This window comes from Ostrea edulis, chromosome 6 (assembly GCF_947568905.1).
Source record: "Ostrea edulis chromosome 6, xbOstEdul1.1, whole genome shotgun sequence".
NCBI lineage: Eukaryota > Metazoa > Mollusca > Bivalvia > Ostreida > Ostreidae > Ostrea > Ostrea edulis.
In genome coordinates this window covers 14,808,893-14,836,883 of record NC_079169.1, presented here as the reverse complement: position 1 = coordinate 14,836,883, position 27,991 = coordinate 14,808,893, and the positions used below count along the sequence as shown (strand labels likewise).

The window sequence follows — 27,991 nt, the reverse complement described above, 5'->3', positions numbered from 1 at the left end:
CCAAGCCTGAAACTTTCAAAGATTAACCAAGGTGGGGGAAAGATATATTACACATGTAAGTAAGTGATTGTAAACCACGACAAATTGTCCACCCATATCCATTTACACAGCACACCCTAAATACCTCTATCTATAAATCTTCCTACTTATTACCGAACTAAAATATATAAACTTTTACAAGACCTGCTGTCATCCTCCACATATCAAGAGCAATGATGTCGTGTGCAGGGGAAATTATTTTGTGTCTGCTGTTTAGTAAGTACATGAACTTGTAATTTTGCTTGAATCATTAACTCCTTCACCTTACGAATGATCACAAATATGGTATTTTTAGAGATGTTTTAATAAACACATCTTTCCCTGATGTTTATTCCTTGTTTTAGGATCTCATCATTTTATCCACAAGTTTTGCCTTTTCACCAAACGTTCACATCTTCCTGTACATCAATCATGCAGATGTTACAGAACTGGCGTTGAAGGCCAAAATCTTGAAATTTTGTTAGGCCGTTCTTTGCATACTAATTTTGACTATGGGTTACTCCGGTTACCTGATTAAGATGTAGGGCTCACAGCGAATGTGACCAGTCAAAAGGGAATGCTTACTCCTCGTAGACACATGATCCCACCTCTGGTGTGTTTAGGGGTCCGTGCTTGCCCTACTCTTAATTCTGTATCTGAAATTGATCATTGTTCGTTATCTTGCATGTAAAATCACCATAACTTATGAATCTGAATTTGATGTTACATCAAATGTGGGCGGATCTAACGTCTAATTTTCATTGGATTTTAACTCACCGATCATTTCAATCCTTGCAGTTACGATTCTAGCATCTTCCAGATGCGATCCGTGCGAGGACTATTCTCAGCTCCCGAATCCTTACGACCGCTACCTCAAAAACAACATCAGCGGATCGGAGGGCAGCGTATTACACGACAGACATCTACCAGAAGGGTGGTACAGGGCGGGGCGTGCCCTGGACATGGCGACCACGCCCCCGTCTGGTGTCCTCCATTGTGGCACAGTATTCCCTGCGTGGATGAACGGTAAGCAGGCGAACTATATCAGTATACCACCATTTATTCTTATCATTGATAATACAATCATAGTACATTATTTACTGTGCAAAGAAGTTAAGTTTTGTAATTACTAAAATCACTTTGAATGAAGTTATTCTAAAGTGATTTTGAAAAGTTTTTTTGTTTTGTTTTGTTGTACGTTGCATTTGAGTGTAACAATTTTGACCTATGCATGACGCTTAAGGTCATGGCAGTGAGGGTTCTTCATTGTATCGAGACACAAGACCTCTGTAAATAAGGTTAAGTGTATATCCAAAAGACCCGTATCTTTCAATTCTAAAACCGGGGACTTGGCGAAAGAACAATCGCTACCTGATTCAAACGTCTTAGGTTTGACACAGGGTTCTCGATCCTGGCCCTCCCGGACTAGGCTGATGCGACTGGTGTATAATCAATGGAATATGACATACTTCTTAAGCTGCACAGTGATAATAAATCTCTTATACATGACAAACTGTTCAACACAATTCTAACACAATAACTAAATATTCATTTTTGTAGGGAGTATTCCGAATACTGCTGATGGAGAAGTAATTAGAGAGGTCTGTTTTCTGGGTCACATACAAGGAAATTTTTGTGTTCATCATTTGGAAATCAGGGTAAAGAATTGTGGACCGTTCAGAGTATACAATCTTCCTTCAACTCCCAGTAATGACGAAGCATATTGTTTTGGTACGTAATGCTGCTTTGTACGATCTAATGTTTGTAAACGTATTCAAATAAATCGACTACTTATATTTCAAACATTGTCTGATGCACGATTTTCACGATCAAAATCACAATTTTAGGTATAAACAAGGCTGGTATGTATCATCATTTGCATGCAAATTACAAAGTGAAAGATATATTGAACGTTATTTTCAATATTATATTATTAAAGTGCTAAATTATATAGGTGTCATGGAACCTGAAAAAATAAGAGATGGAAAGCTTAGCCAATGAAAAAGTTCTTGCAAAATATTGTTGAAATTTTAGAATATTACTTCATAGATATTGAAAATGACAACAGCTCATCTCCTGTAACAACTTCGTCTGTACCTGACGACACCACCAGTATACCTACACCTGATCCTGTAACAACCTCGTCTGTACCTGATGACACCACCAGTATACCTACACCTAATCCGTGCCTCAACTACTCTTCTCTCCCGAATGCATACGAACGTTACTATTCAAATGCCATTAATGGTTCCACGGAAATTTACGTTCATGACCGTCATCTTACAGAGGGTTGGTATCGGGCGGGATACTCCCTAGACATGCCAAATGTCCCTCCCTCTCTTCTTCATTGTGGCACAAGATTTCCTGTCTGGATGGACGGTGAGTTTCCAGTATACGGGATCTATATGAATTTGTGATATTCAGACATATGCTGTTTAGTTAGGTGCCCAGTATTCCCGTTAAATAATAAACTGGTGAGACCTCAATTAAATAAGTGTTTGTTTGGCGTTGCCGACCCACACCTGAAAATGCTGGGTCGGTAGGTAGGAGAATTATGCTACGGAATTCCGACGGTGACACATCATATGAAACCTGTCCAACTGACTGTGATTGTACTTTACTTTGTAGGGAAAATTCCTGATACGGCTGATGGTGTAGTGGAAAGAACGGCTTTTCTGGGTATTGCTGTCGGTAACTATTGTGTCCATCATTTACAAATCCGTGTGAGAAACTGTGGACTTTATAGAGTGTATTATTTATACCCGACACCAAGCAATGACGAGGCTTATTGTTTTGGTAAGTAATCATACACACTTTGTATTACATCTCCAGCTTTTGTTATTTGCCGACCTGTAAAGATAATTAATGTGTTTTTCAATTCTTTTTTTCAGGAATGAATAAGACAAGTAAGATTAAAGAGGAAGAATGAAAAAGAAAAGAACTACAAATAAATAATTTAAGGGCAATGCAATATGTTTATAATATGTTTACTATTCAGTGAAAGCAAGTAATAAAAAGGCATACGAAGACTAAAACGATTGATCGGTGCAGCAGGCATCTTGATTACTGTCTTTCAGATTCCGTGACAACCCTTCCCACTTCGACAATCCGTCCTCATACCACTTCATACGTGGATCCCTGCTCAACTTATGAAACACTTCCAAATTATGAGAGCCGCTTTATTCAAAACATGGTGAATGAAACTAGCTTCTTCATTGACGACAAGAATTTGCCAGAGCATTGGTACCGCGCGGGTAATTGGGATATTCCACGCAATGTGCCAAATCTTTATCACTGTGGAACTTTGTATCCAGGATATTTGACTGGTAGTGTATTCATTTCGGAAATAAATGACATTGCTTCGATTTAATCGTTTTCTGGAATTGTCTAGCTTTAATGACCATAAATACAGAACATTGTATCTCGTGTAACTCAAATATATCGTCCACTTATGTACAATTGTCCTGAAATATCACATCTGACATTCTAGGATTGGTGCCAGATGTAACAGCTGGGATTGTAGACAGAACTGTATGTTTCCTTGGTGGAAATGACAACTGGTGTTACCACAATATTCCGATAAGAATTAAAAACTGTGGCAATTACCGTGTATATCTTCTTAAACCAACACAAAGCAACAGCTCAGCCTATTGTTTTGGTAAATCAGTCTTACTTCTTAGAGATCATTAGATGTTAAAATGAAATCAACAATATATTAATACCCTGAATGTATTTGTCAACACACTTTATATTTCATGTTTATAATTACCACAAATGAATAAGTGGTAATACCTTGTAGATTTAATAATTTTTCTTTTCTAAAATTTGATCAGGGTCAATTTCTATCTCGACTCCTTCCAGCGTATCAAGTACATCATATCCTACTTCACAAACAACGGACCCTATCCTCAACACCACAGGGTCAAGAGACTCCACCATTGAACAAGAAACGACTGAAAATTTGGATTCCAGTCAAACACCTTCGGATCAGTATATCAGTTTTGAGACTACAAATTCTTTATCCAAGATGACGACGACAACACACCCTCCCCAACAATCAACTACAGGGGGGAGTATTCTTAATAATAGTACAAGCTCATCACAAATCAGTCCTGAAGCAGAAACCACAACAGAATTGGAATCCAACATAACATATTCTACACAGTCCACACAACAACAAACAGTGACAAGTGTAGCAGGCTTCAACATTACTGTTTCAGCCACCACTCAAACCACAAGAACATCTCCTGTAACAACATCGTCTGTACCTGATGACACCACCAGTATACCTACACCTGATCCTGTAACAACCTCGTCTGTACCTTATGACACCACCAGTACGCCTACACCTGATCCGTGCCTTAACTACTCTTCTCTCCCGAATGCATACGAACGTTACTATTCAAATGCCATTAATGGTTCCACGGAAATTTACGTTCATGACCGTCATCTTACAGAGGGTTGGTATCGGGCGGGATACTCCCTGGACATGCCAAATGTCCCTCCCTCTCTTCTTCATTGTGGCACAAGATTTCCTGTCTGGATGGACGGTGAGTTTCCAATATATGGGATCTATATGAATTTGTGATATTCAGACATATGCTGTTTAGTTAGGTGCCCAGTGTTTCCGTGAAATATAGATCCCGTTATATAATAAACTGGTGAGACCTCAATTAAATAAGCGTTTGTTTGGCGTTGTCGACCCACACCTGAAAATGCTGGGTCGGTAGGTTGGAGAATTATGCTACGGAATTCCGACGGTGACACATCATATGAAACCTGTCCAACTGACTGTGATTGTACTTTACTTTGTAGGGGAAATTCCTGATACGGCTGATGGTGTAGTGGAAAGAACGGCTTGTTTTCTGGGTATTGCTGTCGGTAACTATTGTGTCCATCATTTACAAATCCGTGTGAGAAACTGTGGACTTTATAGAGTGTATTATTTATACCCGACACCAAGCAATGACGAGGCTTATTGTTTTGGTAAGTAATCATACACACTTTGTATTACATCTCCAGCTTTTGTTATTTGCCTACCTTTAAATATAATTAATGTGTTTTTCAATTCTTTTTTCAGGAATGAATAAGACAAGTAAGATTAAAGAGGAAGAATGGAAAAGAAAAGAACTACAAATAGATAATTTAAGGGCAATGCAATATGTTTATAATATGTTTACTATTCAGTGAAAGCAAGTAATAAAAAGGTATACGAAGACTAAAACGATTGATCGGTGCAACAGGCATCTTGATTACTGTCTTTCAGATTCCGTGACAACCCTTCCCACTTCGACAATCCGTCCTCATACCACTTCATACGTGGATCCCTGCTCAACTTATGAAACACTTCCAAATTATGAGAGCCGCTTTATTCAAAACGTGGTGAATGAAACTAGCTTCTTCATTGACGACAAGAATTTGCCAGAGCATTGGTACCGCGCGGGTAATTGGGATATTCCACGCAATGTGCCAAATCTTTTTCACTGTGGAACTTTGTATCCAGGATATTTGACTGGTAGTGTATTCATTTCGGAAATAAATGACATTGCTTCGATTTAATCGTTTTCTGGAATTGTCTAGCTTTAATAACCATAAATACATGACATTGTATATCGTGTAACTCAGATATATCGTCCACTTATGTACAATTGTCCTGAATTATCACTTCTGACATTCTAGGATTGGTGCCAGATGTAACAGCTGGGATTGTAGACAGAACTGTATGTTTCCTTGGTGGAAATGACAACTGGTGTTACCACAATATTCCGATAAGAATTAAAAACTGTGGCAATTACCGTGTATATCTTCTTAAACCAACACAAAGCAACAGCTCAGCCTATTGTTTTGGTAAATCAGTCTTACTTCTTAGAGTCTTTATCATTAGATGTTAAAATGAAATCAACAATATACTAATACCCTGAATGTATTTGTCAACACACTTTTACATTTCATGTTTATAATTACCACAAATGAATAACTGATAACACCTTGTAAATTAAAAAAGAATCCTTTCTAACATTTGAACAGGGTCCATTTCTATCTCGACTCCTTCCAGCATAACAAGTACACCATATCCTACTTCACAAACAACGGCTCCTATTCTCAACGTCACAGGGTCAACACAATCCACCATTGAACAAGAAACTACCGAACATTTATATGATTCCAGTCAAACACCTTCGAATTCTTCACAGTCAACCCAACAACAAACAGTTACAAGTGAACCAGGTTTCAACATTACTGTTTTACCCACAACTCAAACAGGGAAAACGACAAGTGCTGCGCCAGACAGTACAGCTGTAACGCAATCTTCTCAACAAACAATCGGAAGAACTTCTGGTTCCAGCATTACTAACTCGACAGAAATGTCTTCACAAACAACAGGAAGAACATCATCTATTTTAAACAATACGACTTCTAGTATTGATTATTCAACGAAGACCACCAGTAATCCAGCAGCAATTACTACTGTTTCGGTCTCTAGCACGACCGTCTGGACAAACCCGGAAACGGATGTTAAAACGACACCCCACTCAAATATTACGTACCCAACACAGGTTACAATGGAAGCATCAGCATCAACAGCAACTGCCTCTAACACTATTAGCTCAACGCAACCCACTGGAACAACAGCTTCTGCCTCCAACGTCACGAAAACGTCACAGTCGACATCAGTTACAAGTCATCAATTAACAACGGACCAGTCTTTGACAACAGACTCTGACACTACAAAGCCAAGTCAATTCGTTACTACATCACAATCTTCCATGAAGGTAACCACGACAAGACCCTTAGCTTCTTCCACAACAACATCAGCATCTACAACATCCATTATTCAAGATCCATGCGTTTCTTACGTGAATTTAACGAATATAGAAGCGAGATTTCATTCAAATCAAATTCCAGCTAACGCAAGCGATGTTTTATCTGACCACAATCTTCGCTTTGGTTGGTATGGAACAGGGCGATATGATATTTTAACAATGCGACCCATGAGATATCATTGTGGAACTTTAAATCCAATCTGGATAAATGGTAATTAATCTTTTCTTAGTGTATTGATTTTATTCATGATCTTTTGTATGATTAAGATACATGTTATTGTGTTATCATATAGCAATTCATATGTCATCAACACCTTTAACATTCTCTAGGAGATATTCCGGAGGAGGAGGATGGTGTGGTCGATCGAATTGCCTGCATTGTTGATGAATCAAACTGTGGGACAACTATTTCTGTTCAAATTCTTAATTGCGGAGCCTACCGTGTTTATAAGCTGCGACGCACAGTAATTAACAGCGCATATTGTGTTTATGGTTGGTAGATAAATGTATAATCCAATTTCAACAAAAGCTTTTAAAATAAGGCTTAACGATTTAGCTTTCGAATTTCTTAACCTAAACCTGATTCTTCAAAAATCTTTTCATTTGTGCAAGACACACACAATTAGTCAACCTTTTGTATAAAATCTTCTTATTAGAAATATGTAGCTTCCTGCAAACTAATCACCAAATAAACCAAAAGCACATCTTCCTTGGCGAAAAAGTAATCATGCAAGGTGAAGATAACGAACAGTGATCAATCTCATAACTCCTATAAGCAATGCAAAATAGATAGTTGGGCAAACACGGACCCCTGGACACACCAGAGGTGAGATCAGGTGCCTAGGAGGAGTAAGCATCCCCTGTTGACCGGTCACACCCGCCGTGAGTCCTATATCCTGAACATGTAAACATTGCAAAATATCTTGCATTTTTATCCTTTAAAGCAGTAGGAGCTTGATCTGTATTTCAGATGGCAGATTTCCGACAACATCTCTACCGATAACCACGAATCGAGTGAGTTCAACTGTCCAGCAAAGTACGTTTCCGTGGTTTTTGAGTAGCAAACATTTTTTTTAGTTCAAATTTAATTGTAAAACGTTTTTATCATATGATATATATGACACACGATTTCGGTGAAAAAGATGTTTAAAACAATTCTAACTTTCATTAGTTTTATTAATTTTAACTTGCATTGATTTGTTACATGCCCGTCTCATTTAAAACAACTACATATATAAGTTTGCTTATCATAATTGCAACTGGATGTAAATAGCAATTAGCACTGCACTGTATTTGAATACAATAAAAGTAGATTAATACCGAATGCTGTAATCAAGTGTAGCTAACTCTCATAATAGTGAACATTGGGTTAATATTAGAACAAAACTTTGATACTTTAATTTTAGATTACTAAAATGTTTATTTTATGACTTGTTTGATTTTTAAAAAACTTTAAATTCTTGAATAATCATAATAATGTATTGGATAATTTATCCTGATAGAGTAAGAAGTTTAAAATGACTATATATTGAAAATTGATTTTATCTATTATCGTCATTTTCGTAGGTAGTACAGCGTTTTGAAAATTCAATGTTAGTTAAATATTGTACTGACAGCACCTTCACCAAACCCAACACTAATGTTAGTTAAATATTGTACTGACAGCACCTTCACCAAACCCAACACTAATGTTAGTTAAATATTGTACTGACAGCATCTTCAATAAAAACCCAACACTAATGTTAGTTAAATATTGTACTGACAGCACCTTCATCAAACCCAACACTAATGTTAGTTAAATATTGTACTGACAGCACCTTCACCAAACCCAACACTAATGTTAGTTAAATATTGTACTGACAGCACCTTCACCAAACCCAACACTAATGTTAGTTAAATATTGTACTGACAGCATCTTCAATAAAAACCCAACACTAATGTTAGTTAAATATTGTACTGACAGCACCTTCACCAAACCCAACACTAATGTTAGTTAAATATTGTACTGACAGCACCTTCACCAAACCCAACACTAATGTTAGTTAAATATTGTACTGACAGCATCTTCAATAAAAACCCAACACTAATGTTAGTTAAATATTGTACTGACAGCACCTTCATCAAACCCAACACTAATGTTAGTTAAATATTGTACTGACAGCATCTTCACCAAACCCAACACTATCCGAAGCAGAGGTAGAAGTGCACCTTGTTCCTGAAGGTATAAGTGAAGTCTTCCAAGCAAAATGTGCATTCAACGCAAGTAACGCAGGTGATGTTCGATTTAACATATCATGGTACTTTGATGGAGTGTTCGATTCGTCCTACTCAGCAACTTTAGAAAATATCCACGGAACCTATATATACCTTAAGAGAAATAATTTCATCACCCTTGGTAGGAATGTAAGTATATATTTATTATATTGAATGCATCATTACCACGCAATGGATATTTTCAAAATTTTGATTAATAATAAATATATATATATATATATATATATATATATATAAGTTGATCCACTGCCCTTCATTTTCAGATCTCCTGCAGGGTTAATATGCTCAATAACGGAGGAATAGTTATTGATTCAAAGCGAAGTCCAGAAAAGTTTTTGGGAATTAAGGTTACCATGAAATATATTTTCTGTAATCACAATTCTAATTCAAATGAATGTAGTGTTTTTTAAATGATTGATATATTGAAGAATTTATTACATCAAATTCGTGTGTTTCTAATTTCTCATTAGAATTGTAATTCTTTATTCATCCATATCACAAACTTCTGCAAGAATATATATTATTGGGAGGCAGAGAGATTGGTTGTATACTGCTTCGAGAATTTTTCACTCATATGGAGATGTCACCATTGCCAGTGAAGCGCTGTAAAATTAAATATCCAACTTTCAAATCTTGACAGTGACATTTTCATCAATATGGAGATTATAACAAGACAATTAATTATTTTTCAGATTCTCACACCTGTTGTATCATTTCAACGTGGCGAAGAGGGGAAAATAAAAATACAGCTGACTGTACCGATTGGATGTCTTCAATTGGTCAGCCAGTGTGACGTCATCCTTGCAATGATGGACCAATCAGACGACCAATGCACAGGTACATTATATTCGTTCGTAATTCATTTAAATGTCAACTACGACATCATCAATAAATCAAAGTACTGTTAGAAATAATTAGCGCTAATGTAAGAATTCTGATATTTACATGAAATAGGGCTTTACTTCGCAAATTGATTTAATGCGAGCAATTTTACCGGTTGTTTTAAACGTGCAGTCCAACACAAATAATAAACTGCTGAAAAATCACATATTTATGAAGTCACCTGCGACTTTTCTGAGAATGATATACCTGTAATAGGCAATTCACTTAAACAACAACCGATTCCTAGTAATTGACTATGCAACTAGTTTGCTTTAGTAACACAATTAGCACTAGATGGTGTTGGACCGGATGTGACTGAAAAAAATTGACTGATGTCCAAAACCGCATTGTTACTTACGTTCAGCGCTGTAAAATCATGCTGGTATATGCCTTGTTAGATTTGCATTTAATTGTTCTTTATTTCTTTGTCAACTCGTCTAAATTTAAACCTGAGAAATATAACACCAAATCATGTGAGTATAGCAGGTTTGTTTGTATTCTTCGTTCTGTCCTTGACCTAATTACAGATACTAGAAATAACACAGTAGGAGGTACTTTCTCTGACATATGAAATATATATATAAACATTATATATTCCTAAAATTGAACCTAGGTGCTGCTGTTTCCGGGCAAAGAGATTGTGGAATTGCTCTCAAAAGCAAAGAATGGAACAAAATTTACGAGATCCCTGTAGGAGCTATTGAAGAAGAAGGACACGATTATTCAGCCACCTATGAAGTAATCCTTAGGACCGATGCCCACTTCCACCAGCCAATATGGGGACTGTATGAATTGCCACCAGTTAAGGTGATTTCCTCAGTAGTTTCGTTTTCAAAAAATATCTTCAATTATCATATTCTCTTCACTTGAATCCCTGCCCTTACAGAAAGCGATCACTGCCTAAAATCATTTCCCCGTGGTTTTCATTCCGGGTTTACTCACATTATGCAGATTTTAGATGAGGTAGCTGTGTCCCAAATCATAGCATTATTATCTGTGACAAACTGTATACACGTATATATTTGATAAAATCGCAAATAGTTTGAGTTGTTGAAATTTTTAATTTTTTTTCTAGGTAAGGATATATATTAATGTGTGGCTTCTTTATATCACAGATCGTTATTGAAGAGGCTGTCGATAAAGAATGGTCCAAGAAATATTGCAGAGCTGTTAATGACCCTCACATCTTGACCTTTGACCAAAGGTAACTACCGCCCTTTTTCAGAGATCCTGTAATGAAAAGGTGAAGATAACGAACAGTGATCAATCTCATAACTCCCATAAATAATTCAAAAATGAGAGTTGGGCAAACACGGACCCCTGGATATACCAGAGGTGGGATCAGGTGCCTAGGAGGAGTAAGCATCCCCTGTCGACCGGTCATACCCATGCATTCATTCTACTGATCCATGATACATACACGCTTTTAAGCGACAGTGCTTGATATGAAAATAAAACTGCTCCCACAAAAAACGAAACAACAAAGATACAAAAAACACGAAGATTCGGTAGAAAAATCTATAGATAGCAATCTATCGAGGGCTCAATGGCTGAAAAATTATATAAGGGATGTTGTATTCCATATAAACAACTAATAACTGAACTATTTTAAAGAGAGACGCCATTATTGAGATATTGCATATATACCCACGACTAATTTCAGAATACTGTATTATAATTCATTTTATGGCAGGGTTAATTTTCGTTGATTTATGAGTATAATAATACCGAAGAATGTTTATATTTTACGAGCAAGAGATAGTGAACTACATTATGGAATAATAGTTCTTCAACAACGAAATTAAGTACCCTTACCTACGGTCATGCATATTTGTTTAAACCATGAAATTTGCTCCAATGAAAATACTTAATTTCGCATTAGTAGTTCTATTAATGATTCGAATTTTACAGGCCATATGATGTACACTTGAAAGGAGATTTTATCATGTATGAACATAAATCGGCTCCCGTCCAGGTAAGATCTAACATTACGATGATGATATATATTATTTTGCTTTATCATTACAGGTAAATCATTTGATAAATTTTGAATATGAAAGGGTCATTAAATGTTTTTTTTTATAATGCTATAATAACTTTAGCAAATGAATGTATAGAATTTGTTTAGAGACTTGAATGTGCCTACTTCAGGTTCAGGCTCGATTCAAGCCTTGCTACGGGAATTCAGGTCCCCACTGTACCTGTGGTGTTGCGGTGCAGGCGGGGAGGGACGTATTTGTGATTGACAGGTGTCAGTCAGGTAAACGAAACCGGAAAATGATGTACACCTCTTGCATGGATCATACGCTAGAAGTTAGGAAGAGACACGATTACCTGTATAACGTGAGAATTGGGTTCTTTTTATGAAAATACTTTCATTCTTACATATACCAACATCAGAGATCGCCAATATTGTGATCTAGCTGCACACGTCGCGAGTTTAAAAGTGAAATCAATTCTTAATCAATGTAAATTTCTATTTTGCACCTCGTAAAGATGTACACACCATATGGAACTAGGATCCAAGTCAATCTTCGTGGGAAAACATACATGAATCTGCAAATCTACCCCTCGATCCGAGACGTTGGACAAACAAAGGGGCTTTGTGGAACTCTGTCCAATGAATGTGCAGACGATTTCCTTCTACGGAGCGGGAATTATCTTAATGATCCTATCGCTAACAAGACCTGCGGAAACTTTGGCTGGTCAGATTATAGATGGGAACCAAACTCATTTTCCAGCTCTTGGATGTATGACATATTATTCAGTCTTAACGTATAATTCAATTATAAACCACATACATGAATTTCGAGTTTCACTCAGACATACGCTGCATTTAGCAAACCTCACGAGAACTTCATTAGCAAATGCCAAACATTTCATGGTAGATGTAAGTTACATTCATATGAACACTACAACCTCTATATAATGTTGAATATACTGAAGAACTAGTTTATCTCTCGAGACATTTTTATCTTCATATCAAATACAAGATAATGACTACCACGAAGAAAACATTGCATGTAAAGAAAACATAATATCATAGATAATGCTGAAGCACAATTCGAATTGTACGTCGCCATGTACTAATGAAATAAGAGAACAGTTTTGATAGCATTATCTCATAAGAAAGTTTTTCAGGAAACGTGAATTGCATTCGATCATGTATGTTTATATGTACGAGTAATACAAAATTTGAATTGATATGATTAACAAAGGACCTAGTACGTATCTTTCTTAATTATAAATTCAATCAAGGGTTTCCGGAAATGAAAGCCTGTTTGAGGACTATGACCCGAGTAAATCCGAATGGCCGCGCGAGAGATACCTATGTGTCTGTAAGAAGAACGTCATCAAAATGAGAATTGACGGTAGAGGGACTCCGGATTGCTCCTCTAGTGTGGTTTCCAACTGTAACAGACGGCGGGAAAAAATCGTCACAGTAGGCGGTGGTTGCGAGGTTAAAAGGTCATCTTCGAAATCCATGTTTAGACATTATGACGTAACACGGGAACGCAGAGAGGAACCAAACCAGAGAAGGATAAAAAGATATATTACTTCGGTAAGAAACTTCTTCAAGACATATACACTAAAAATATTATTGTACAAGTTTTTTAACATGATGCCTTCTTATATTTTATGCATTTAGCTTGTGCCTCTGAACACAATTGAGAATACAACTTCGTTTTGTCACAACCATTTGTTCAAATCAGAGGCCTTTAAGTTGTGTGGCGAGGTACCTAACGTCAAAACGGACGATGCTGTTCAAACCTGTGCCTTAGACATCACTGTGAGTATCAGTAACAGACCGATATTAACTTACATGTATAATCACTTGGACTTTAATTCTACATGTACTTTCCAAATACAGTTCAGTAACCACTGTTATAAACTCATTATGTCATCGCTTGAATGGATACAGATTTGTTGATATAACTACACACCATCCCATGTGCAATTTGCAATCCATTAACCTTCATCATCACATTAAATCATTGAAGTTTGTGAAGTTTTCCATTTTGTTATGAACTTATTTCACTAATTAAAGATCTGCAATGTCTGCTATTAACTTAATATTCTACATCAACGAACCCTAAATAGCAATATATATCTTAATTAACAGCTGACAAATGGTTCTCTAGAGTGGGCTGATAATCCAAAGGAAGCTTTGATCGACCGATGTATTTCAGAATTGCGACTAAACAAATCATTGAACACAGAAAACAACGGCAGTTCATCAGTGGCGGAAAAGATAGAAAGCATTGCGTGCCCAAACAACTGTAGCGATATAGGAGCGTGTGTCAACGGTATAGGGGATGTTTCTTTCATTTTCCTACATTTCTGCATGCATCCTAATTATTTCTACATTTTGTGCTCAAAAGAAATAATTAAATGAAATATCGACATCATTATATCTACGACAGATCTTCAGTATTGCAGGGTATATCATTAAAAGCTCTCCATTGTGTGTAACGTGTTCATTTACATGAACATCAGACTCGTACACGCAAGAAAATGGATTTGGAATCAGTTTAGAATATAACTCTGTTTGTTCCTTTATATCTCCGAATTTCATCTCCGTTATTGTCAAGGATTATAGCATATTGCGTGTAGGGATATCATCGACTACTCGCCTTGGTATTAAGGAGGTATGCTACACCAGAGAAATTTGATGTAGATGAAAAGTGTAGGATATGTACAAAAATATTTTGAATTTGAAAATTTTCAAATTTACTTTATTTTGTCAAAAAATACAGTTTTAGTAGAAGGTAATCTGAAAAAAATTTAAAACCCCTGCTGGACTCGAACCTGCGACCTACAGTTCAGCAGTCGGTATTCTAACCTACTGAGCTACTCGGTTAGGTATTTAAATAGAAAAGGAAAAGTCAAATATTGCTGATATCGATTTTGTCATCCATGTTTTTAAAGGAAGTCAGCCATTATAACGATGTAGAGTACTACCTTAAGTTTAGTGACAGGGAACAGAATTCATTTTAATCTATACGTTGATTAAATTGTGATTTTAATGTGAAGGAGAAGGTTTTAGTTTTAGCATTATATATATGTATAATCTTGCAAAATGAATTAAGTTGAATTTTTTTTTTTTTTTTTTTTTTTTTTTTTAGAAATATTTAACATTTTAGACATATTCGTGAGTTCTTTTGTGAGATTGGTCTCTAAATCCCTAGGTAAATTCAGTAATGTCTTCTTAGCCTATGTTATTGTCTGACTGTGTGTACACCCCTGATACACAGTTTGCCATGTCTTCATGTAAATCTGTCTTAAGCCCAGTCAACATAGTGTTCGTGTAAATCCGTCTCATGACCGTACGGTCAGTGAAAATGTAGGCGGAGCCTAATGTAAACAGATGTTATTTACCTGGAGTGGCCAGGGTCTACCAAGGTGTTAATTGCTATATCCCATGGCGCTCAAAGAAACACACAGAGGCAGAACATGGTAGAAATCTACCTGGCCATGCTTTTTTTTATATATATATATATAGTTTTGATATACACAGGACCTGTCTCAGGGACCTCTGCAGAGTTTCTGTGGTCATAGTGTTTGAATAATGGTTGTATTCCTAAGGGTAGCTGATACACATTTTACACCCACCCCTCTTTCTCTCTGTCATTGACTCAATGAATAATATCTGTTATAAATATAGAGGTATCATAAATTGATGATATAAATTATTTCAATAGGTTACAAGTTTTAGAAATAATTGTGCAAATTATTGTTTGATTTCTGATTGTGTAATTTATAATACATGTACAGGTATATAGAGGAGGAAAATTAGAATTATATTGAAATTGCATTGTTCAGGGGCCTTTTTAAAAACAATCGAATTACAAGAAAATAGCAGTTGTGGACAGGTCATTGCTATCAAAACTCGGGTAGACTGGGCTTCCTCAAGATCTAAAGAATACCTGTAGGTATTGACTGTTATTGTTATCAAAACACCTCTCTGGGGTAGCCCCCCCCCTCCCCCCAGACCACAGTGTCTGCAGATGTCACTCCCCCTGAGATATATTGTTAAATGTTTGATTGGCAGGCAGCTTACAATTTGGGGGTGTCAACTTAAAATTGGGTCTTTAAGGATTTACAACTAGAGTGTTTATAAAAACTTTTGTGAAAGGAAAGGATTTATTTGCTGTTCTACCCACGGGAAATGGTAAAACCGTTTTTTCAAAATTACTTTAGGAGGCAAAAATGAAAGTACAATTTCCAGCTGTCAAAGACCGTATTTTTTCTTTCTATTGTACTTGTAGTAATGATTTTTCAATCAGTATCACTGATGAAGGATCAACTAATTAGCATCAAATCTCGGAATGGACTGTTTATGTCATAGAGAATCAAACAGAAACTAAATTAGCGCTCCCTAGCGGTAACAGTTATAATCGCATGTCTTTACCAGACTCTCTGCTTGTCGGAGATTTGTGGAGACAGCCGAGTGTCTGGTTGAACGAGACTATCTTGACAGTCAACATAGTGCCATGCCTTCGTGTAAATATGTATTAAGCCCAGTCAACATAGTAGTAAATCCCGCAGTGCAATTTTAATAAGGTTCTGTATGTTCTGATAGTCCACCATCGTCGGAAACCCACGGTTGATTACGCCTCGTTCCTCTCTCCATCACCCGTGGGTCCATTCATTCCTACTCGCTCGTTCTCATGAATAATTAATGAGGCAATTTGATTGGACGCTCATGGAAAGCCCTAAGCGATTTCTCCAATGAAAAAGACGCTTTTACCCCAATTTTGGTATAGAATTGCTGTGGTAGCAAAGTTAAGTTAGTGCTACCTCTAAAAACAGAAGAGTTCCATTACTATAACGATTACTTTGATTGGACGATAATAGTCCACACACCATTTATACCACTCCAATCACACAGGTGAGAATAACAGAATCCTTCATTTATACCACTCCAATCACTCAGGTGAGAATAACAGAATCCTCCATTTATACCATTCCAATCACTCAGGTGAGAATAACAGAATCCTCCATTTATACCATTCCAATCACTCAGGTGAGAATAACAGAATCCTCCATTTATACCATTCCAATCACTCAGGTGAGAATAACAGAATCCTCCATTTATACCATTCCAATCACTCAGGTGAGAATAACAGAATCCTTCATTGGTACGGGTGTGGGATGGGAAAATTCCGCCCAGGGGACAAGATACGCAGTCTAGGACGAGGTTTTGTCGAGTCCTAGATAGCGAATCTTGTTCCAGAGGTGGAATGTCCCTATCCCACACGAGTAGATAATGAAGGATTATTTTTCTCACATTTTACTCACAGTATGGTGCACAAATTCAAGAGCTTCGAGAAAATTCAAAATTAACAAAATCTTCATTTTAACTATACTGCAAAATCTAATTACATAGATAGAAAGAGTATACCCAAAAAGTGTAAACTGAAAAATCAAAGGTTGTCCACCAGAAAGCTATATCAAATTGAAATTTAAAGAAAACAATGCAAAATATTTTACTTCACCGTGTAACGTAAATCATAAAAAATATATGGCGTCACAATCAAATGGCGTCGCAGTAATGTGAGACAGAAAATTTCACATGGCTGTCTCACATGGGTAAAGTCGATCTCACACTGGTGATAATGTGAGAAAGAAAAATTTCACATGGCTGTCTCACATGGGTAAAGTCGATCTCACACTGGTGATAATGTGAGAAAGAAAAATTTCACATGGCTGTCTCACATGGGTAAAGTCGATCTCACACTGGTGATAATGTGAGAAAGAAAAATTTCACATGGCTGTCTCACATGGGTAAAGTCGATGTCACACTGGTGATAATATGAGAAATGACCCATTCAAGACGTGCTTCATCGTTATACGTGTGTTGCATCTTTGTTGGTTGGAGAACAATATATAATTCTGAATGTCATGATCCCTATTTCCTTCGGACTATCATCTGGTGGCTCAGTCGGTAGAGTGATCGTTTCTTGTGCAGACGGTTCGATTCCAGGCCGCGATACACATGACCGCTCAATATAAGCAGTAAATATTTCTTCGGAAAGTGTTCGGCATTAGAAGTGGGAAAATTGCGAGTCTTTCAGATGAGAACTTCAAAGCTGATGTTCTGTGTCATGATATACAGTGGCTCAATGTAATCACTCTCACTGCTATTCACCTTAGTGCCTAGCATACAATGAAAACATACTCACCGCTATTCACCCTTAGTGCCTACCATACAATGAAAAAAAACCTCACTGTTATTCAACCTTAGTGCCTACCATAGGTCTAAATGTTGGCCCTCACCGAAAATTGGCGACTTCTCGGTATGAATGAAGAATTTACAGAGAACTCCAAATAATTACATTTGTAATCAGCCAGGCGGTATACATTTACAATCTTCAAGAATTATAGATACAGTGTAAAACGTTTTAGATGAATTGTCATGTGATATACATAGAAAGGTATTGAAGAGCAAAATGCGAATCACAACTGGCTACCCCGTGCATTTGGTAACACAGAATGTCATCAAGCACAGAAATGGAAGTCTTAGTTTGGTGGTCATTGTTGAAATTATGCAAAAAAGTATCATTATTAGATAAGGTTACATCGGGAATCAGTCGAGATGGGACTATAAGTAATCAAGTATGAAGTATTGAGAATCGCCATTTCTAATTACAAACAAAAGATGGTGTTCGTTGCAAGATAAAAAAAAAAACATTTGGTGCACCAGCAAGAAACAGCAATTCTATGTTTGGTTTCTTATTGTGTAGGGATCTTTTCATCTTGATTATTTTTTTATTATTGACCAGTTTCTTGATCATACATAGGGACCTGCATCTGTCCACCCCTCTATGGAGCCTCCGACTGTTCCCTTAATGTCTCCGTTCCGCCGGAGATCTACGGAATTGAAGGTGATGGCTTCTGTGACGTCAGCCAAATGTCATGTGACCAAATCCTCATAGCAGGCGATGATTTTACAGAAACTGGAACATATCATTGCAAGACAGATGCTACGCATGTGAGAATTTCTAGAAGGCATTATATACTTTAGTAAATATAAATGATTTTACTTTGCTAGTTGCTTACGTACACCTACAAGAAACCGACGTGTTGTTCAGGGTCACCACTCTCGATAAGTTCTTCTGTTTTATGTACAGCATCAAGATATAGGGCTCGCGGCGGGTGTGACTGGTTGACAGGGGATGTTTACTCCTCCTAGGCACCTGATCCCACCTCTGGTATATCCAGGGGTCCGTATTTGCCCAACTTTCTATTTTGTATTGCTTATAGGAGTTATGAGATTGATCACTGTTCGTTATCTTCCCCTTTCATACAGATACTTTTTGACGGTGCTACATCACCTGGTGGACTAAAGCAGTTGAACGGTGACATGCAGACTTTGATGTCGATTTCTTGTCCTGTTCCAATCAAGGAGAAGTTTTCATCACGCATTTCAGTCAGAATGAATCCTTTGTTTGTACGGATGTTCAGTGTTTCTCTTAGCAGCGATGGAGAAACATATAGTCAATCCTTTGAGTTTTACGAATATAATTCTACTTATCAAGAATTCCAAATACAGGATGGAAAGCCACGGTTTTCATTAAAGGTATTACATGCATTATACCTAGGCAAGAAAGTACATTATAAGGTCGGTAATTGTCTCTCTCAGTAAGACTAGCTACTAAGTTACTATTCTACTGTATATTACATATAAAGTCATCACAAGAACGACAAGAAAATTTGAAGTCTTGATACAAAAGCAGAATATTAGATAACTTAGATAACTTTTTGATAACTACCTCTAACATGGAAAAGGGTCCTTTTAGCTCCATAAAGAGTATGCTTAGTGTACAGACACCGGTCTCTATGAACCTCTTCATGCCATTTATTTCACCAACTCGATGTAGAACCCCAAGCGTTTATTAACGTTCAACAAAGAGGTAATCATTCTTAATCAGGAAATAATTTATACATTTTTACAGACTGGATACTGTTTCATCGACAGTCAAGGACTCCCTGATGGATGGCTTCGGTCTTCTGATACATGTAATGTCTGTAATTCCTCTGTGAATATCTTTGATTGGACACCAGTAAACAGTATGAGTAAGTACATTTTCACATGGTGTCTTATTATCAAGTATAGGTATATAGCAATTTGAATGAAACCAAAGTGCGTATTCGTCAATCTACAACCATGTCAAAATTGAAAATGACATCATACCATAGTCGGTTTACTGGCTAATCCAAAGAAGATTAACGAATGCGATATCCAGACTTGTATTGTACTGCTTGCGTTCTCGATATGTAAGAAAGCTTGATCATGATGTGTACGGAGCAAAATCCATTGAATGTAAATAACTTTCATCTAATGAAAGAACTTTTTGAATTTTTTCTTTGAGAACTGAACATACACTAAGGTATTTTGGTAAAACGCACATGCTGGCTTGCGATATGAAGTTAAATGTTTTGAATAGAGCATGTGCACACGATTTTGGTACATCTCCTATACATTTATCACATGTATATTGTAGTCTTGATAGTGTCTACAGTTGTGACCACCTTTTTGTTTCAGGGTGTGAAGTTACACAGATACCTGTAAATAAATCCTTCTTTGACTCAGACGAATTGTACTGGTTGTTAGGTGTAGCCATTGTCATGGCTTTCATCGTCAGTCTCGTTGTTTGTCAACATCGGTTCCGCAGAATTAAATATAAAAGGTATGGAACAAGGTAGGAGTAGCCCGAGTCGCGTCTCTTACTAAGGAGTAGGTATAGGCGAAGATAATTTTGAATTCCTGTAGTAGTATCATAATTTGATTTGTATAACTGTACGAAGGGTTAGGATATGTTATTTAGACGCATGTGAACAAAATATGAGATTATTCCTTAACTAAGTCAGAAAATGTCAATTGTTTACATAATGAACATACGAGTGATACAAGCAAAGAAACTTGAGTGTTTTTATGTAAAACTTATACGGTACCAATTTTGATTCACCAGATGCGCATTTCGACAAATAATGTCTCTTCAGTGATGCTCAACCAAAATGTTTGAAATCCGAAATAGCAATGAAGTTTTAGAGCTATTACAGCCAAAAACAGCGTGCCGAAAAAGTGGAGTCAAATTCGTCTAAGGATAAGAGCTATGCATGAGGGAGATGATCCTTAATTTTGAAATGAATTTCTAAATTTTGTAACAGCAATTAAATATACATCCGTATTTTCAAGCTAGTAACGAAGTACTTGGCTACTGGGCTGTAGAGACCCTCGGGGACTAACAGTCCACCAGCAGAGACCTCGACCCAGGGGTCATAATGTAAAACTTATACGGTACCAATTTTGATGCACCAGATGCGCATTTCGACAAATAATATGATAGATACAGAGCGTATTCATAATAGTACTCAAAATTGATAATCTGCAATTTTGTCTTAAATGGTATATGAGAGACACTCCAAAATAAAGCGTAAGGCGTGTTCTTTTAATTTTCGTAGTGTACTGATGTGTTCTAGATAATGCAAAATTATTGTACTAGCATTAGTTCATGTACATATATCTACATTTCTAATGTTTTGCCTTTGATATCTCTACAAATTGTAATGATAGCCATTTTCACGAATGCGTTGAAATTGTGAAATGCGCGTATGAATACAGATAAATATAGTACGTCTATTTCAACAGCTGGGTCTTCTAACAAAAATGGAAGTAAAATTTAAATGTATTTTGAAAATACGTTAGTGTATCAACTGCAATGCTTCCCGCCGGCATACTTATAATGTTCAGAGCTGACGCGTTTCGTGAAGTATGCCGGCGTAAAGCGTCGAAGTTCGTACCCTCACGTATTTTCAAAATTGAAAATTGAAATTTGTTTCTTAAGTAGACATTGCTAACAAAGTACATATGTATGCAGACTTTGATAATCAAATAAACTGAGAGCTGTTTTGTTTAATTTCAGGAGATTTTCCTACGACGTTTCGTCAAAATCATCGACCAGCAGTATCGAACTTCAAACCCATAGCTTGTATTGAAATCTTTGAGTTAGGGAAGCTATTGTGCAAACATCACTAAACATGACTGAATAAAATAATCTAATAGAAATGTTTGTTATTTATAATTCATTTAAAAACTTGAAACTAGTTATCAGAAGACTGTAATTTGTTTTCATATCATGATTTTCTCCTTCCTCTCGCCCTCCGCTTCTATCGCCCCAACCTCTCTTCTCTTGTCTCCCGCTCCCATCACATTCTTACGAATCCCTCTTCCCTTGCCTTTTTCTTCCCTTGAATCCCTCTTCCCCTACCTTCTCTCTCTTTCTTCGTCTCTCGCCATCTTCACCCTCTCTCCTTCCTTTCACTCGCCTTCCGCTTCCCATCGCCCCAATCTCCCTTTTCCTGTCTCCCGCTCCCATCACCTTTCCCCTTGTATCCCACCTCCCCTCGCCCTATCTTCTACTACCCCCCTCCCACCCTCCTTTCTCCTCTCGGATACGAATCGTCAAATGCATATGTGTATACAAGTCATGAGAATCATATTTGTTTACATAACGCATTACAAATAAATGGCAGACAATTTCCAACGTGTTTTTTGTTTACAATTTGTACGCACCGTATATGGAAATATAGAATAGGGTACCCTTTATCAACTCACCTGAGTTACTCAGGTGACCTTTTTCTATAGTTCTGCGACCGTAGTCGTAAGTTAATAATGGGACATTTTTACTTCTTCTTGATGAAAGGTGAAGATAACGAACAATGATCAACCTCATACCTTCTATAAGCAATACAAAATAGAGAGTTGGGCAAACACGGACCACTGGACACACCAGAGGTGGTATCAGGCGTCTAGGAGGACTAAGCATCTCCTAGTCGACCGGTCACACCTGCTGTGAGCCCTATGCCTTGATCAGATAAACGGAGAAATCCGATAAATACTCTTCCAATTCTTTTTTTGTATGAAACATCTACTGAACAGGTGGGGGGGGGGCATATATTTTGAATTTCAGAATGAATTCCTGCACTAACAAGGCCTTAGGAACAGGGAAAAACTATCAAAAATTGACCAATGTTTAAAAAGTCTTCTTCTCTACAATTGCACATTTGTAGAAAAAAAAAGGAAAAAAAGATAAATAAATATATATTCATGTAGTGCAGGAAGGCCTCTACCAAAATTATGAATTTCATGAATTTCGAAAATAGAGGCTATACATCAAGGGTGGGACCAATTTTAACATATTTATAGTATTTATGTGTAAAACATTTAGATAACATCATGTTTAATGGTATTGATATGAAATTGAAACTACGTGGATAGTTAAGGAAAATAGTGATTCAATGTGTGCATTAATAATTGAACATTTTTAACTTCCTCTTGATAATTACCCTTCCACTTCTTTTCAACTTGGTATGAAGCATCTTTGACACAAGGGGGATATATATTATATAATTTTCAGGACCTTAGGGATGGTGCAGAAACTGTCATAAATTGATAAATTTTCAAAACTCATTTTTACAACTGCATATCTGTAAGAAAAACTAAATGTATAGTCAAATAGAGGAAGAAGGCTTCTACCAAAATTGTAAATTTCATGATCCATGGGGTAGAGGTTTTGACTCCAGAGCAGGGCTAAACTTGGTATGGTGTGTTGACGTGTAAACCTTTGAATGACATCTTTAATGCTGATGATGCTATTTTAACTAACACTTAGGTGACCGATAGGGCCTATGGGACTCTTGTGTAATAAAACATTGTAAATTTTAGAACATTATTCATATCCATAAGGGTCACATTACAAACCAGAGTTAAGTTTGTGGTGTTTGAACATTTTGATATCAGTATAAGAAGATTTTATCATGGATCACTTTTTGCATCCCGGTGTTCCTATAAGCAATACAATGTAGATAGTTGGACAAACCACCAGGAGTGGGATCAGGTGCCTAGGAGGAGTAAACATCCCCTGTCATACCCGCCGTGAGCCCTATATCCTGATGTAGAATAATAAATTAACATTTCAACTAAATGAAACAATCAACATCAGCTCATCAAATGTAAAAGTAAAAAGGTGAATATAAAGAACAGTGATCAATGCAAGGTGAAGATAACTCCTACAAGCAATACAAAATAGATAGTTGGACAAACCCTATATCCTGATCAGGTAAACGGAGTTATCCGCAGTCAAAATCAGTGTGCCAAGAACGGCTTAACAATCGGTATGAAACACGTCAGACAGCATTTGACCCAATGCAAGGTTGTATTGACGAGATCGTTATAATTTGCGAAATGCTGACTTCAATCGAGACTGTTGAAATCCCTGTACCATCAACTTACCTCGATTTAAAAACTGACTATACCCAGAACAAGCTCTTGCATATCGAATCAGTTGAGAGATATAAACACCATATGCAGGTGATAACTCCTATAAAAATATAAAATTAAGAATAGGGATCAGGTTCATAGGAGGAGTAAGCATCCCCTGTCGACCGGTCATACCCACCGTGGGCCCTATATCTTTGTCAGGTAAACGGAGTAATCCGTAGTCAAAATCAGTGTGTAACGAACGGTTTAACAATTGGTATGAACACGTCAGACAGCATTTGACCCAGTTACAGGTTGTATTTTTCAAATTCGCAAAATATTGACTTTAAACGAAACTATTGAAAAACCTGTAACATCAACTTATTTGTCAGTAGCATACCTCGATTTAAATCACTGATAAAACGCTGAACAACTTCTTATGTATCGAATCAGTTGAGAAGCATAAACACCATATGCAGGTGATAATGGAATATTGCTACATAAATATGGAAAGTTGACGATTCAGAAGATGTAGTCATCCCGTTTGTCATAGAGTTTAGTTGTTGTTTTTTTTTGCCGTTAACATCCATGTTCAATAAAAGATCTAAGTATGAAACAGATGTGGAGGACTCTGTGGTGTATTTTATCTCGAGTTCACTAGGATATATCGAATCGACTTATAAATGAAATTATTATTGTTAATAGATGTAAAACTTATACGATACCAATTTTGATGCACCAGATGCGCATTTCGACAAATGTCTCCTCAGTGATGCTCAACCGAAATCTTTGAAATCCGAAATAACTATGAAGTTTTAGAGCTAAATATAGCCAAAAACAGCGTGCCAAAAAAGTGGAGCCAAATTCGTCCAAACGTTGTCGATATATTTAAATGTCGGGTTTAAGGCCACAGCAAAAGATGTTTTCTTCTCGTGTAGAAGCTTTTGAATAAAGTCTGCTTTGTACTATAAAAACAGGTCAGCAAATAAAGGAGCACAATCCATGCGAATAGACTGTTTTAAGACCAAATAGTAATTTTATCAGTAGTTTAAAGCGTCAGAACTTTGAACTTGGACAATTATGCAATGATTTAAGGTTATATAATAATAAATTAAGGTGTCGTGTTTAGTAACATTAACAAGTGATAAGAGAGTAGATGACTATGATATTTTAAAAGATGTAATATCAGCAAAGAATGTTTGAACAAGGTCAGTTTTACTACAGCGTGTAGAGCTAGGTGTCATTGATGTTCATTTACTTAGAATTTATCTGAAATCAGATTTAATTACTGGACCAGTTATCGTAGGTGTTCGACCTTTTCTTTATGTTTAAGGCGTTCCTTGTTGCTAGAAAACGATTCAGATAGTGGCAAAGCTGCACCAGATGCCATAGTTTGTGAAGAATTCACTTTCAATGTCGCGTCCGATGATGACGACGACTTATATCCAGTCTGTGCCTTTATAAATGAAAGGTGAAGATAACGAACAGTGATCAATCTCATAACTCCTATAAGAATTACGAAGAAGATAGTTGGACAAACACACACCCCTGGTCACACCAGAGGTGGGATCAGGTGCCTAGGAGGAGTAAGCATCCCCTGTCGACCGGTCACACTCGCCGTGAACCCTATATCCTGATCAGGTAAACGGAGTTATCCGTAGTCAAAATCAGTGTACTAAGAATGGCCTAACAATCGATATGAAACATGTCAGACAGCACCTGACCCAATGATAGGTTGTATCGACGAACTAGATCGTTATAACAGCCATAGAATTTGCGAAATGCTGACTTCAATCTAGACTGTTGAAACCCCTGTACCATCAACTTGTTTGTCAGTAGCTTGCCTCGATTCAAAAACTGACTATACGCAGAACAAGCCCTCGTTGAGAGATAGAAACACCATATGCAGGTGATAATGAAATATTGCTACATAAATATGGGAAGTTGACGATGGAGAAGCTGGAATCATCCCGTTTGTCATACAGTTGAGTTGTCAGTTTGCCGTTAATGTCTACTTTCAATAAAATATCTAAGTATGAAGCAGAAGTAGACGACTCTGTGGTGTCTTTTATTTCGAGCTCACATGGATATATCGAATCGTCATATGAATGAAACTTATTATTGTTAATAGGCAAAACGTCGTCGATATATCTAAATGTCGAATTGAAGGTCACAGCAAGAGATTTCTTCTTTTCGCGTATAAGTTTTTGAATAAATTCTGCTTCATATGAATATAAAAACAAGTCAGATAACAACGGAGCACAATTCGTGCCCATGGGAATTCCAACAGACTGTTGAAAAACCTGATCACCAAAGACCACGAAGATATTGTCAATGAGGAACTCTAGCATATTTTTTTAATTACTTGTGCGTGGAATCAGAGTGGTGTTTTACAAAGTAAGTTGTTTGGGTGATTGATCACTAGATACATGTATGAATATTTCCTTTTTCCATTTTTGAAGAAGCAACTGTCTATAATGTCAAAAAGTCTTTAATTTATCGTAAGGAATGGTCGTGTATAGTGTTGAAAAGTCATAGGTTTTGATGTTATTGATTTGGGAAAAGTTTTGCGATTTCAGGTTTACTTAAAGTTCTTTAGAATTTTTTAGAATCCACATTTGATTAACACCACTTCTGGCATATGTAGTCGCACAGTAAGTTTGAAGTTTCTCCTTCATAGCTGTTAATATTTTCGTAAGGAGCAAAGATAGGGGCTTGGTAGAGCACTTACTGGATCCAGCAATGTATCTTTGTTTGTAAGGGGTTTTATGTAGTTTAGGAATCCAGTATAGGTACGGTAACTCGTATTCATTCTACCCATTGACTGGGATATTAAATGTGTCTAAAACTGAAGCATGGTTTTGGAGAATTTCCTGTTTTGAAAGGGCAGTTGAAGTATAAGTACGATTACCAAAAGTGGAATGAATGCCAAGTTCGTTAAAAATACAGTTGTAATAATGAACCTTACAAACAAAGACAATGTTGTTACAAGCTTTATCAGCTGGAGCCAAAACATATGCCTCATGTAACCTATCTAATTCTTTTATCACTTTTGGTTTACTAAACACAGAAGGATAGATGGTACGTACTTTTGTTTTAATATGTCTACTGCGGGATTTTAATATTCCTCTTCTGCTCTTAACCCATTCTGACAATGTATCAAATTATTTTTTTTATATTCAGCCCATCGTTTGGCATAAATGTAGTGTAGTGTGCCAAATCGATGACCAGAACAAAATAAATTGAGGCTGACTACATTAAACCCCTTAACACGGCTGGTTCATCTGATAACATTGACCTCACTGACACTTTCCTGTTTGACTTTAATGGCAGTTCACATGAGAACAGACAACAATACAACAGTGGTTCTCCACTAAAAACCAGTGATGGTGATGGTTCCAATCAGACCAGTGCAAGCACATCCTCAGTAGAAAGCAGTTACTGTCCGAGAAAAATAAGGACGATAATATTGTCCAACTTAGCAAAAGGGAACTACCGGAAAAGGCTGCCGAAGTAGGAGAGTGGTAGTATACCAGAGACGGGATCGTATCGCGAAAATGGCGATTACCTGATGCACCCCCGGATAAGGTATGGTGTGTTGTTCACCAGAGAGTGGTCCCAGTGATATATCGTATTTACTTACTAAAATGTGTATGCCCACTCGATTACCTGAAGCGCTAGCCATACCTCTTAGGAATATTAAAGTCTTTAGGACTGCCTTCGGATA

General features: G+C 36.9%; 1 protein-coding gene across 1 annotated transcript; it reads left to right on the top strand.

Moving 5' to 3' along the window:
• Positions 1-207: 207 nt before the first annotated feature.
• On the top strand, positions 208-22,071 carry LOC125683824 (uncharacterized). Its single transcript, XM_048925304.2, has 33 exons — positions 208-255; positions 817-1,044; positions 1,579-1,749; positions 1,866-1,880; positions 2,068-2,397; positions 2,647-2,814; positions 2,910-2,924; positions 3,096-3,344; positions 3,509-3,676; positions 3,852-4,568; positions 4,834-5,004; positions 5,099-5,113; positions 5,285-5,533; positions 5,698-5,865; positions 6,046-7,053; positions 7,173-7,334; positions 7,813-7,878; positions 9,004-9,245; positions 9,380-9,463; positions 9,809-9,953; positions 10,612-10,805; positions 11,114-11,202; positions 11,910-11,973; positions 12,150-12,341; positions 12,495-12,748; positions 13,257-13,560; positions 13,648-13,788; positions 14,122-14,305; positions 18,803-18,993; positions 19,312-19,581; positions 19,958-20,078; positions 20,548-20,692; positions 21,929-22,071. The coding sequence occupies exons 1-33, from the start codon at positions 213-215 to the stop codon at positions 21,999-22,001; spliced, it is 6,636 nt and encodes a 2,211-aa protein (XP_048781261.2). The 5' UTR covers positions 208-212; the 3' UTR covers positions 22,002-22,071.
• Positions 22,072-27,991: the final 5,920 nt, after the last annotated feature.